We start from the raw sequence: 12,184 nt of genomic DNA on the forward strand, positions 1-12,184 counted from the left end.
CAGAATGGATGCTTTACTTTCACATTGTTATAAAAATGAATGTTTTGTGAAAGCTCCAGAATTTATGTGCATCATTGTGCATTATTGACACAAATTACAATCGCAATTGTTGCAGTAACGTATATGTTGTTTAATTTGAATTAAAATAAATATGACAATTTAATAATATTACAAATATTCAAAAATAAATAACATTTTTTACATAACTCTATTCTGAAGGATTCATGTGTGTTAGTGAATTATGTGAACGTGAACTATTTATTTCAAAAGTTATGTGAATACAGTTAAAAGTTAAATTTCAAAAATTTCAACCCTTTAAAATTTTAACACATAAAATGCAGTGCTTATTTAGAAGTATTATCAATAAAAAATTAAGTGTTGCAAAAATCGTTTGTATTTGCGTATTATTTTTATATATATTTAACTTTAATGATTTGCAACATGCAATATTAATAATGAAATTTATCTATTACTCATCAGAGATGACAGATTGTCTTAATGTACGCCTGTATTACAGACGTATCATCACTACGAAGATCCATTATTCTTGCAACATGAGATAATTACATAATAACAACATAATACGCACAGCGACAGACACTTCATTAGTTTACGATAGTAACGATCATGGCATCAACCATACAAGAAGTCTTACGTCCTTTTTTTATCATGTGTTTCATTATGGGTTTAGGTGTTTACCCTATTAAACAACTAAAATCAAAGATTCGATGGATTGCATACTTAGGTTTTTTATATTCTCTAATAATCTGGTTTGTTTATGGCTATATCTTTTATTATACAGTGACTATTTTTACACTAAAAGTATTACTGGGGACGAATATTAATATAAGAATCATGTTGCTTAACATCTTTACTCCGATAATGTCTGCTATTGTGAGTCTTTACTATCGAAAGGTATAATATAATTTTTAGTATTATTTATAAAATATATATGGTATTTATCTCATAATATCATATTAATTGTATTTAATAACAAATTGTTATTCTTTACTTATTAATATTACTTACTTTTTAATATAACAACTTTAAAATTTGATCAAATTTACTGTCAATTTTTCAATATCGTAATGAACAATGTGCTGGGTATGTATGTTAAACTATTACTTATTGCTGTAAAAATTATTTTAGAGATTTGAGATATGCATAGAGAAGCTTGCTAATATAGATGACACTTTAGAAAAACTGGGCACTCCAAAAATGTACCAAAAAATATATATGTGGTCAATAGGAACAGTATTTGGGTGGATTATATTTACTTCCGTTACAAATGTTTACGACACAATATGGTGGTGGAATACAGAAAAAACTGCTCCTTGGGGATTACTTGTAGCTTACATAATAAATCATCCTCTTCACATCAATACTTTCATGGATTTGTTATTCATTTTCTTCTTACGGTTTGTATAACATTCATTATACTTTTTTATATACTTTGCGAATTAACACAAAACATGTATATATACATTCAAATAGATGTTGAAAATTTTGCCATATATATTATAATTTCTAAAATAATCTGTTTGTGTGATGTGTGTGCAATATAGATACGTCGCAACCAGATTTGATAAAGTAAACGAGCATGTGCGATGTCTATTAGTAAAAGAGAAACATAAGCTCAGGTTTGCATGGAAAAGTTCTACACTCTCTTGACGACATAAATTGCATATTAATAATTACAAGCAAACGTTTTGGACTTTAATGTAATGGCTCATTTACAATGATAAAATTTAATAGAATGTTTTATATATATCTAAAAATAATTAATATAATTTTTAATTTTTTATAATTACTACATTTTTTAATAATAAAGAAATATTTTTTTTACAGGCATCTTCATTTAGAATTATGTCGCATTGCTCGTGAACTGAACTTGATGTTTAAAATGCAAATAGCCGTTGAAGCAGTATCCATTCTTATATACATAACAGCAAATTGTTATTATTTATTTATTGCTATTGCCTTAATACAAATAAATAGAGCACAAACTGAAATAAGCTTATTGTTTGGTGTTATTATGTGGATCTTCATATTTTTAATACGGTTCTACGCCGTAAATTATATTTGTGAAAGTGTTAAGTTTAAGGTCAAATTTTGTTATCTTGAACAAATATATATATTTAAAACTTAATAGTAATAAATTAGTAATAGATAAAATAAAATAAATAATAATAAATTTTAGGCAAACAAAATTAGGAAAATAATTCATCAACTGACAAATTCTCTTCAATATAGTGCAATTTGGAAAGAGGTAAAAAGTTTCTAAAACAAGAAAGTTTATAGTTCATTAATATAAAATTGATTAAAATAGATTAAGTAACATAGATAAAATATGTTATTTAAAATTACATACTAATTATGCAACATACATTTACAGATTCAGCAATTTACTTTGCAAACAATGCAAAATCCGTTAGAGTTTACTGCGATGGGTCTCTTCAATCTTGGCAATGAGTGTCTTCAAAAGGTCCATTTCAATATTTGTTTTTTCCACCACTTTATTTGTATATACTTATTTGTATCCACTTTATTTGTTTCATGATTTATATTAATATAGAAACTTGTCTAAAAATTTATCTTGGTCAGCATATTATAGTTTCCTGTTTTTAATAATACAATAGCTTACAAAAGGCAACTTAGTTTTCAGTACATTTTGATAAAATGCACTCTTTATATGTGGTGAATATTAATAAATGTGTTTTCTTTTAGTTTTGTATGACAATTGTAACGTTTGTAATTATTATGATGCAATTACGAATGCCGTAAGTTTCTGACAATATATTTACTCTTAAAAAAGAGTAATTAATACATCGTTTAGTTTAATATTAAAATAATGTATTAATTATTTTTTGCGATGGTTCTGTTATCATAAAAACTAATATAACATTAATTAAATAACATTGGAAAATTACAACACTTTTGTCATGCACTACAATATTTCATTGTCTTTCGATAACTTGATCATTAAAATTAGTTTTTATTTTAAAAGGATAGTGTATCACATTCTCTTCTTATTAAAAATATTTGAACAGAAGCAATATCGCAAGAAATTATGACTAAATTGTTAAATTGCATATACATATACAGATAACAATTTCTTATTGTAAAATGCATTTTTACGAGGAAAAAGTATGTGCGTATAAAATAAAAATTTTTTGTTTTAGGCCGCTGTTCTAGAAGACTACAGACTAAAGAAAGATTATGTGATACAATAAAATAAAATTATAATAAACTTTATCTTTTTTTAAGCGTTTATTTTTTAACTTTTTCTCATAATTCAAAATTTTGATTCGGTAATTCAGAAACTATGACAAAGATAATCCAGGCAGCATTGTCAGCATTATTAATTATTGGATTATTCTGCGGCTTGAGTTTTTTCGAATATTTTGTTTTAAACAATTAAAACTTTTTTATTGGGCTGCAGAGTGTTGAACGTACGTAATTTTAAAGAATTTTAACCCTTTGCGGCATAGTGACACTCCTGAGTGTCACCTTTTTCTGTACACTTTTTTACATTTTTGAAACACTATTTAATTAGTTTTAATGACAAAAAGCATATAAAATGTATTAGAAAACATCCCTTCATAGAAATAAAAAAGAAAACAAATGTTGTTGTTAATTAATTGAACGTTATAAATAAATTAATTAAAAAAAAAACGATTTTTTTTAAATAAATGTAATTCTGAGTAATTAACAGTATAAAATAATCTGAAGATGATATCTAGAGAGTTTTTGGGGTCGCTGATTACGAATCCGGTGTCAGTTTTTCAAAATTCAAAATGGCGGATTCAAGATGGCCCCCCTAAAAGTGAAAAATTACCCGATCTTGATGAAACTGAGTACTCAGGGGTTTTCGGGGTCGCTGATTACGAATCTGATCTCAGACTTATAAATTCAAAATTCAGAATACATAAAGTACCCAGTTTTATCTCGATCAAGTAAATTTTCACATTTTCGTCGGCCATCTTGGATCCGCCATTTTGAATTTTCAAAATCTGACTTCAGATTCGTAATCAGCGACCCCGAAAACCCCCGAGTAACAATTTTCAGCTGTTTTCCGTGTAAAGAAAAATGTATGCCGCAAAGGGTTAAAGAATAAAACAATGTGTTTTTTTGAGCTTAGAAGTGTAAAGTGTATAAAATTTTCAAAAAACGTCCTAAAGAATGTGAAAGTACTAGTTTCAAGCTCTAAAGAAGATGGGTTTCTTAAGCGCTGTTCCTACAAATGAGAAAAAAGGTTTTATGTATTTGCTTCTCGTATTTTCATTTCAAAACGATTGTATGGTACACTTTCTCACTTAATATATTAAAAATTCTTTAACAGGCGCAATGTCGCAAGAATTATAACTGTTTTGTAAAATTGCGTATATATATATAGATAATTCCACAAAGGAAAAGCCATCTAATAGAGATTACCTGTCTGTTTATTTTGTCACTTGCATTCGCTAGTGAACTAATAGTTCCGATGCAATATAATTTCTGCAAAGGATCTTTTTCTTAGAAGATAGACGACAAGGTAGTGAGTCTTTCCGAGATATTTATAAGATAAAGATAGTACGTGAATCTTTCTTTCAAAAAAAGTTCAGAATCTTGTGCAGCTATAATCCAAATGTTTCACAGTCAGAAATGATTATGTAGAACAGTAATCAAAGTGAAATTTTGTAAATTATAATAAATTATCTCTTTTTGCAAGTATTTCTTCACTTGAAAAAATTTTTTTTATAATTTAAAACTGTGGCTAGTGATTTGAAGATCATGACAAAGACGATTCAGGCAGCGTTATCGCCATTATTAATCACAGGAGCATTTTGCGGCTTGAGCTTTTTTGAATATCCTTTCGGACAACCATGGCCACGTCTTACTTGCCTCTACTTCTTGATCACTTGGAGCTTGTTTGCGTACTTTTACTATTTAATCCACATTAATTCTCTCTTAGTCTCATACCTAACCTGGCAAAGTAAAATAGTAACAATCAGCACAATCGTGTCAATGCTTGTCAACTTGTTTCGTTTTAAGGTAGGAAATTTTTACTATGCAATACTTTAGATTTGTAATGCTTTAATTCTTAAAATATTTTTGAAATTTTTCTTGTTTTGTGAGTACATTTCGGTATTTATGTTAATTAAAATGTATATAATTTTGAAACAAATTTTGATCTATTTATTGATTATAGAGAAATATAAAATTAAAAAAAATATAAAACAAAACCTGTAAGAAATTTTTTAATTTTGTATTAATTTTCCGTACTTGTATTCATTTTAATGTTTGTATTACATTGCTTTCTATATTTTGAATAATGCTTTTAGACAATTTAATGTTTCAAAGATTAATAATATTGACAATATTTTTTTAACAATATATTGTAATAACATAATATATTATTAACTTTTGTGTAACGTATTGTATAATTAATCCCTGTATTATTTTAAAGGAATTAAATATGTGCTTACGTAAGCTTTCTATTGTGGATGATACATTGAAAATGCTCGGAATAGCAAAAGAATATCGACGGCTCTATAATTTAGCAATTCGATTAATAATCGGATGGATTGTACTGATCTGTCTCCTAACTGTATCGGATAATTTTACATCAAAGTGCAATTATTTCACGAATTGTATAATTGTTCCATTAATGGGAAAATATTTGCTCTACGTCAATACATTCAATGGCATAATATGGGGAACTATTTTAAGGTCAATATATACATGTATACTGTATTAGTTGATAATGTTGTTTTAAAGATTTGTAACAAAACTATGTAGTAAATATTTACAGTAAAAAATTTATAAATTTTTTCAATTTTTTAAATACTTTGAGTTTTTTCCATGTGATTTTAAATAAAATTTTTTAATTTGACCATAAAATGGCTTATAAAAGTAATAAAACTACATTTTTTATGATTAAAAAAATATAGCATTAAAATGTAACATAAAAAACAAAATTCTATTTAATTTGGCGTTATGTAAATCATTATTGTTCTTTATTTATATAGTTAAAATGTATATGACATTATTTGGAATTTAAACTAAGATTGCAGCTAAATATTAGGATTTATATTTAATTATAATTTTTTATTATATTCAGATACATAGGCTCCAAGTTTCAGCAAATCAATAAATGCGTCCATAATATGTTAGAAGATAAAAAAGGGCATGTTAAAAAACTGCAAAAATTAATTTTAATTCAACAAAGAACGGAAGCGAAAGAACGCAAGCAATTAATATGGATTATAATGTAATGTTTTAGATTTACTATATACATGTTGTATAATATTATGTTAGATATTTAATTGTAAAACATAAATACATACATCTATAGTGTAATTTTTTTTATAGCTATAATAATAATTATATAATTATAATTTATTTACAGGCACGTTCACTTGGAGTTAGTTCAGATATCACGCATTTGGAACAAAGTGTTTAGTGTTCAGATGACACTCCAAATGACATCTTACTTTGCATTAATGATATCAACTTGCCTCGACTTTTACACAGCATATATAATGAAAAAGAAACGTGAACATACTGTGATTAAGCAATTTTTAAATATCCTAAATGTTTATTTTTGGGCCGTACTATGTAACGCAAATCTTCTTACATTAAATTACTCCTGCCAATCTGTCTGCGATGAGGTAACAAATAAAATAATTATTAATAAACTATATTTAATGTACTTAACAGATACAATGAGAGAGGTGGCAAATTTTGCTACAATAAATAATACAATAAATAACAAATAACAAAGCTAACATTACGAATATTTATCTAAATTAGTTAATCTTATTTTTTTGCATAAAATATTTGATTTTTGTGATTGTGATTTATATTATTATATATAATTTCAGACGAAGAAGACAGTAACAATGCTGCACAAACTATCCAACGATAATTTTGATAAAAATTTACGCGAACAGGTAAATTATTTTAGAGCATATAATTTCATATATTTTAATTATCTACGTATAATATTTAGATTTCACATTTATTTAACTTTTTATTTACATTTAGATAGTGCAATTTATATTACAAATAAAACAGACAGAGATAAAGTTTTCTGGCATGGGCACTTTTCACTTTGGTTATAAATTTATTCGTCAGGTAGGTCTTTATATTTTTGCTAAGTGTATATTAACATAAGATAAATTCTACTTTTTTCAAATGACGTAAATATTCAAATAATAAATTTTTATATTTATGTTAATTGCTAATTAATTACATTCCATATATATTTATCCCTATTATTTTACATATAAACAATATTTTTTTTAACATATTCGATTTAACATGGTTATATTTCTATTTTATAAAATAGCAGTATATTATTTTTCAGTTCTACATGTCAGCGGCAACCGTCATAGTATTCATAATACAAATGCGTTACTAATATAATAAAAATAAAACAAAACGAATAATTTTTAATACAATGTAAAGTCTGACATATTACCATAAAACAACGTAATAAACATTTTCAATGCAACTATATTTATTAAATCTGATTCAGCTAAAAGCAGTGTCAATTAAGCACTAATGTCAAATTACCATAATTTTATCATACTATAATGTTTTACTTTTTGCTGTTCAATTATATACATAGATATGAAAAGACAATATATTTTTACAAGAATTAAAAGCTCATTTTTAAATATAATTCTGAGCATATTGTCCATTAAAATAAACAAAAATATTTTAAATTTATATTATGAATTATATCATATAAATCATTTTTTAATTGTACAAGTCAGTTTCCATCAATTTTCTGTACGCAATATGTCTAAAAAATAATGGATTTATTATGGATATTAATTCAAACACTGATCGTATAAAAATTGTTCATTTTATTCAAGGATGTAACTCTTCAGCACTGAAGTGTATGGCACAGTGTTGGGCACAGCAATAAATGCGTGGATAGATTTCTCAAAATTTGTTTTCCGAATTCGTTTAAAAAATTCTATGTCACGACTGCTAGATGACTGAAATGTCATCGTAGTGAGTCATTTTGATGTTTAGTTTATGAATTGTACTGAATATATATCTCTTCACTAGTTACAATGTAATTAAAGTGATTGTCTTTTTTTTTAATTCTCTGTTGTTATACAGATCAAAAACAATTCTTCTGTTTGTTTAAATCATTACAATGTCTATGATCTGATATTGTTACATTCTACAATATAATGTTTGCAATGTATTACTGCAGGCTTTGTTGTCGTTTAATAAAGATGATACAAAAATATAATAAAAATAATATGACATATTATTCTTTTCTTCGTCATTCCTGCTTTTGTTTATGGAAATGATCATTTCAAATACCTCGCTATATTATACTAACATTGAATGTTTTTACTTCATATAGAAAAAAAAAATAAGCGAATAATTTAACAGCATCATTTTCACAACATAAAAAATTGAATAATAAATTACTTTTCTTGTTTATAGAAGCGGATCGATCTTTTTAATATAAGTAAGTACTACAATTTATTGTGATTACGAAGTTCTATTATCATGATGAATCGGCATAAGCACGATATACCTTCCAAATGAGTTTGAATAGACACTCAGTTTTAATTTGCAGTAGTGATAACTATGGTGACCACTATTCAACAAATTTTGCGTCCTCTTCTTCTTATGTGGTTTATTATGGGTTTAGGCATTTATCCCGTAAAAAAATCGAAACAAAAGAATCGATGGATTCTATATTTAAGTATTCTGTATTCTTTAACAGTCTGGTTTGTTTACGGTTACTTCTTTTACTATATTGTAAATATGTTTACATTAAAAGGATTATATGACTCTACCAGCAATATAGTTGTTACATTGATTAATATCCTTGCTACGATAACGTCTGTCGTCGTGAGTCTTTATCAACAAAAGGTACAATTATATAATATTTACTATAATTATATCAAATATATTTTAATAACCTAAAAAAATTGTCATTTTTTACTTATTTTTAATATAATTATTTTATGTAAAATTAAATAGTAAATAAAAATATTCATGTTTTACATCAGCAAGAAAGAACTTTTAAATGTCAAATAACAAAAAAATTTAATTAATTATAAATATTAATTTAAAAATATATAAATATTATAAAAATATTTCAATTCTCTAAAAAGATTACGTTAAAGTATAAATTGTTAACAGTTTATTACATTATTGGCTCGTATTTATATCTTACATATTACATTAGATACAGATTGTTTATTCTTTGTTTAAACATCTTTTATATTTCTATTTTTTATAACGTTTAAACTCTATTTATTTCCCTGCAAAAATTTCACTTTTGATCGTTTAAAAGTCAAAATTTATTCGTCAAGTTTTTAAAGCACATAATTATCTTTAATTTAATTTTATTAGAAACTTGCTTTACTAGAATAATTGCGCATGTATTTTAAATTATTATTAATTGTTGCTTATTATTTCAGAAATTTGAGCTATGCATAAAAAAGCTTGCTGCTGTGGATGATACTTTAGAAAAATTGGGAATTCCAAAAATGTATCAAAAGATGCATATGTGGTCGAAACGAGTGGTGATTGGGTGGGTTGTATACAGCATTACCATCAATGTTTATGATATAATATGGTGGTATAAAGTAAATAAAACTATAGTTTGGGCATTATTTCTACCTTATATAATGAATCATAATAATCACATCAATGCTCTCATGGACTTAATACTTATCTTTTTTTTATGGTTTGTATATATTTATTTAGTCTCCTAATTAATGCATATTTCCTCACATTACAATATATAATGTAAAATATTTATATTTGCACAATTGCACATATTTACTCTTAGAAATTCAACATCAAATTTTTTGTAATCTCTCAATTAATCGATAAAATTCAGCCATTAAAAAATGACAATAAAATACAATTACCGAGATAACTTTTTTGATAACGCAGGTATATTGGTATCAAATTTGACAAAATAAGTGAAAACATATTATGTCTGTTGGTGAAAGAAAAACACAAGTTGAGATCTGCACGGAAACCAGTTAACGTTCGTCGATACACTTTGTGCAATAATAACTACAAGCAAACATTATGGACTTCAATGTAAATCAGTGTAACTTGGTACACGCCAAAGATTTAATAAAACATTTAATAGAATAATGACTTAATGTTAATCTGTCTGTAATAAATCTGTCTAATAATAAAATTTACTAGAAGTTTATTTCTAAAAACAATTAATATAATAAATTTTTTAAATTATACTTTAAAGATTTTTAGATTTTCCATATATTTTAATAAAACAAAATGTGTTTTTTTTTTTATAGGCACCTTCATTTAGAATTATGTCGTACTGCTCGTGAGCTGAACTTACTGTTCGGAATGCAATTAACGTTGGAAATGATTTCTTATCTATTATATTTAACAGTAATGTGTTATTACTTATGCTGCGTATTAATGCATATATTTGAACCGAAAATTGTTTCTTACAATGATCTCATTGGCCTTATAAGTTGGTTCTTTCTATGTTTAATAAGGCTTTTTATTGTTAATTATGTTTTTGAACGAGTTAAAGCTAAGGTAAAGTAAATCACGCCATTTTCGAAAAAAATATATATTTAATAATAATAAATTATAAATTTCAGGCTGATAAAATTGGCAAAATAATACATCAATTGACAAGTATTCTTCGATATGTTGATTTTTATATGGAGGTATGAGATATTCTTCTAACAAAGAATAATAAAAACAAATTGTGTAAAAATTAAATAATAAATATGTATCTATAGATTTATCAGTTTACTTTACAAACAATGCAGCAACCATTGAAATTTACCGGAATGGGATTATTCAATTTTGGCAATGTGTTTCTTAGAAAGGTTTATTTTTATATTTATCTTTTTGCACCACTTTACTTTTGTGCCGTGATAATATTACAAATTGCGATAATACTGTAAAATTTTTAAAAATTGCTTTTAAGATTACCATTATCTTTAAAACTGTTATTTCTTTTTTTGTGCATCATATACATATAATAGTTTCTAATCTGTGACTTATTGTTAAAGTGCATTGTAATAAGAGATTTCTACTATATATTTTGTAAAAAAATAAATATGTTTTTTTTTTTTCAGTTTTGCATGACACTTATAATGTACGTAATCATTATGGCACAACTGAGGATACCTTAAATGTGTGACAGCATTTTGTCGAAATAGAGTAACACAATCAGTATTTTATCCAACCTAATATAAAAATAATAAATAAAAATTTTCTGTTTATACATTTATTGTATTATACTTTCAAGATATATATCCATGAATGTGTAATTAATATATTAAAAAAAATAAATTAAAGTAACAAGAAACACTAACACTGACTGATAATAAGAAATTACCGATGATAATAATTACGCGCAGGCACCGCCGAAACAAAACAATTCATAATCCATAAACGTATTTATACATAAACAGGAGTTTAAGACGAGCAGCTAATCAAGACAAAGAAAAATTTCCGCCGTATTTCAATATATTAAAATTAGGGCTCAGACATAGATTCGAACATATTGTATGTTCGATCTGTTCGGACAATTTGGATTTTAAAAAAATAAACATGAAATTTGAACATTTCGGGCAATTTGCAGTTTGCACAGTTCGAACTTAAGCCGTGATTGATTCATTGTTTGAAAATTTGAACAATTTAGACAGTACATAATTTGCAATGCAAACAAAAAGTGAATAGCTTGAGAAAAGTCTTATATCTTGCAAAGAAAAACTAATGATATTGTATCATTATATTTTATATTGTATTTCTCTATATTCTCTTTTGTCACTTCTCTCAAATTTCTCTTATAAAATTCTTGCGTTGCTAAAAGGTAATATAACACATTTTGTCATTTGATACATTAGACACTTAAGTCTGATATAAAACGCAATATTATACAAACCATTATACTTAGTCCCTTTATCTTGTAAAATTACATAACATAATTAACTCTGCAAAAAAACCATTTACTCTAAATTATCTGCCTGTCTCATTTGCCGCTCGATATTTACCAGTTGAATGGCAAGTCTGACACACAGCGTCTCGCAATATCTTTTTCACAATATTTCTTATGTTAGAAAATATACAAGAATGTAAAAATTTTTTTAAATTTTTTGCAAGTGTATTCGTTTTTCGCGCCATAAAATGTAATTTATATTTATAATCAGTGATT

The 12,184-nt window shown here is 25.7% G+C and overlaps 1 protein-coding gene and 1 long non-coding RNA gene across 6 annotated transcripts; both read left to right on the forward strand.

The window, feature by feature from the left end:
* Window positions 1–124: 124 nt before the first annotated feature.
* LOC136998387 (uncharacterized) lies at window positions 125–3,625 on the forward strand. Of its 5 annotated transcripts, XR_010888950.1 has the most exons (6): window positions 125–915; window positions 1,150–1,418; window positions 1,566–1,721; window positions 1,849–2,104; window positions 2,201–2,269; window positions 2,396–3,625. It is a non-coding gene; the product is annotated as an uncharacterized lncRNA (long non-coding RNA). The 5 variants fall into 5 exon arrangements; XR_010888951.1 differs by having other exon boundaries at window positions 1,849–2,780; window positions 3,183–3,625; XR_010888948.1 differs by having other exon boundaries at window positions 1,849–2,269.
* Window positions 3,626–4,856: 1,231 nt separating this feature from the next.
* LOC136998385 (putative gustatory receptor 28b) lies at window positions 4,857–11,546 on the forward strand. The gene is made up of 9 exons (XM_067350958.1): window positions 4,857–5,034; window positions 5,450–5,712; window positions 6,104–6,253; window positions 6,392–6,653; window positions 6,867–6,935; window positions 7,030–7,119; window positions 7,352–8,889; window positions 9,444–9,712; window positions 9,925–11,546. The coding sequence occupies exons 1-7, from the start codon at window positions 5,008–5,010 to the stop codon at window positions 7,403–7,405; spliced, it is 915 nt and encodes a 304-aa protein (XP_067207059.1). The 5' UTR covers window positions 4,857–5,007; the 3' UTR covers window positions 7,406–8,889; window positions 9,444–9,712; window positions 9,925–11,546.
* The last annotated feature ends 638 nt before the right edge of the window (window positions 11,547–12,184 follow it).

This window comes from Linepithema humile, chromosome 3 (assembly GCF_040581485.1).
Source record: "Linepithema humile isolate Giens D197 chromosome 3, Lhum_UNIL_v1.0, whole genome shotgun sequence".
In the NCBI taxonomy this organism is placed as follows: domain Eukaryota; kingdom Metazoa; phylum Arthropoda; class Insecta; order Hymenoptera; family Formicidae; genus Linepithema; species Linepithema humile.

Bases quoted from the DNA above. Each gene is read 5' to 3' on its own strand.
- LOC136998385 (XM_067350958.1), top strand. From the start codon at position 5,008: ATGCTTGTCAACTTGTTTCGTTTTAAG. The intron at 5,713-6,103 runs GTCAATATATAC...TATTATATTCAG, and splicing joins ATATGGGGAACTATTTTAAG to ATACATAGGCTCCAAGTTTC. The intron at 7,120-7,351 runs GTAGGTCTTTAT...ATTATTTTTCAG, and splicing joins GTTATAAATTTATTCGTCAG to TTCTACATGTCAGCGGCAAC.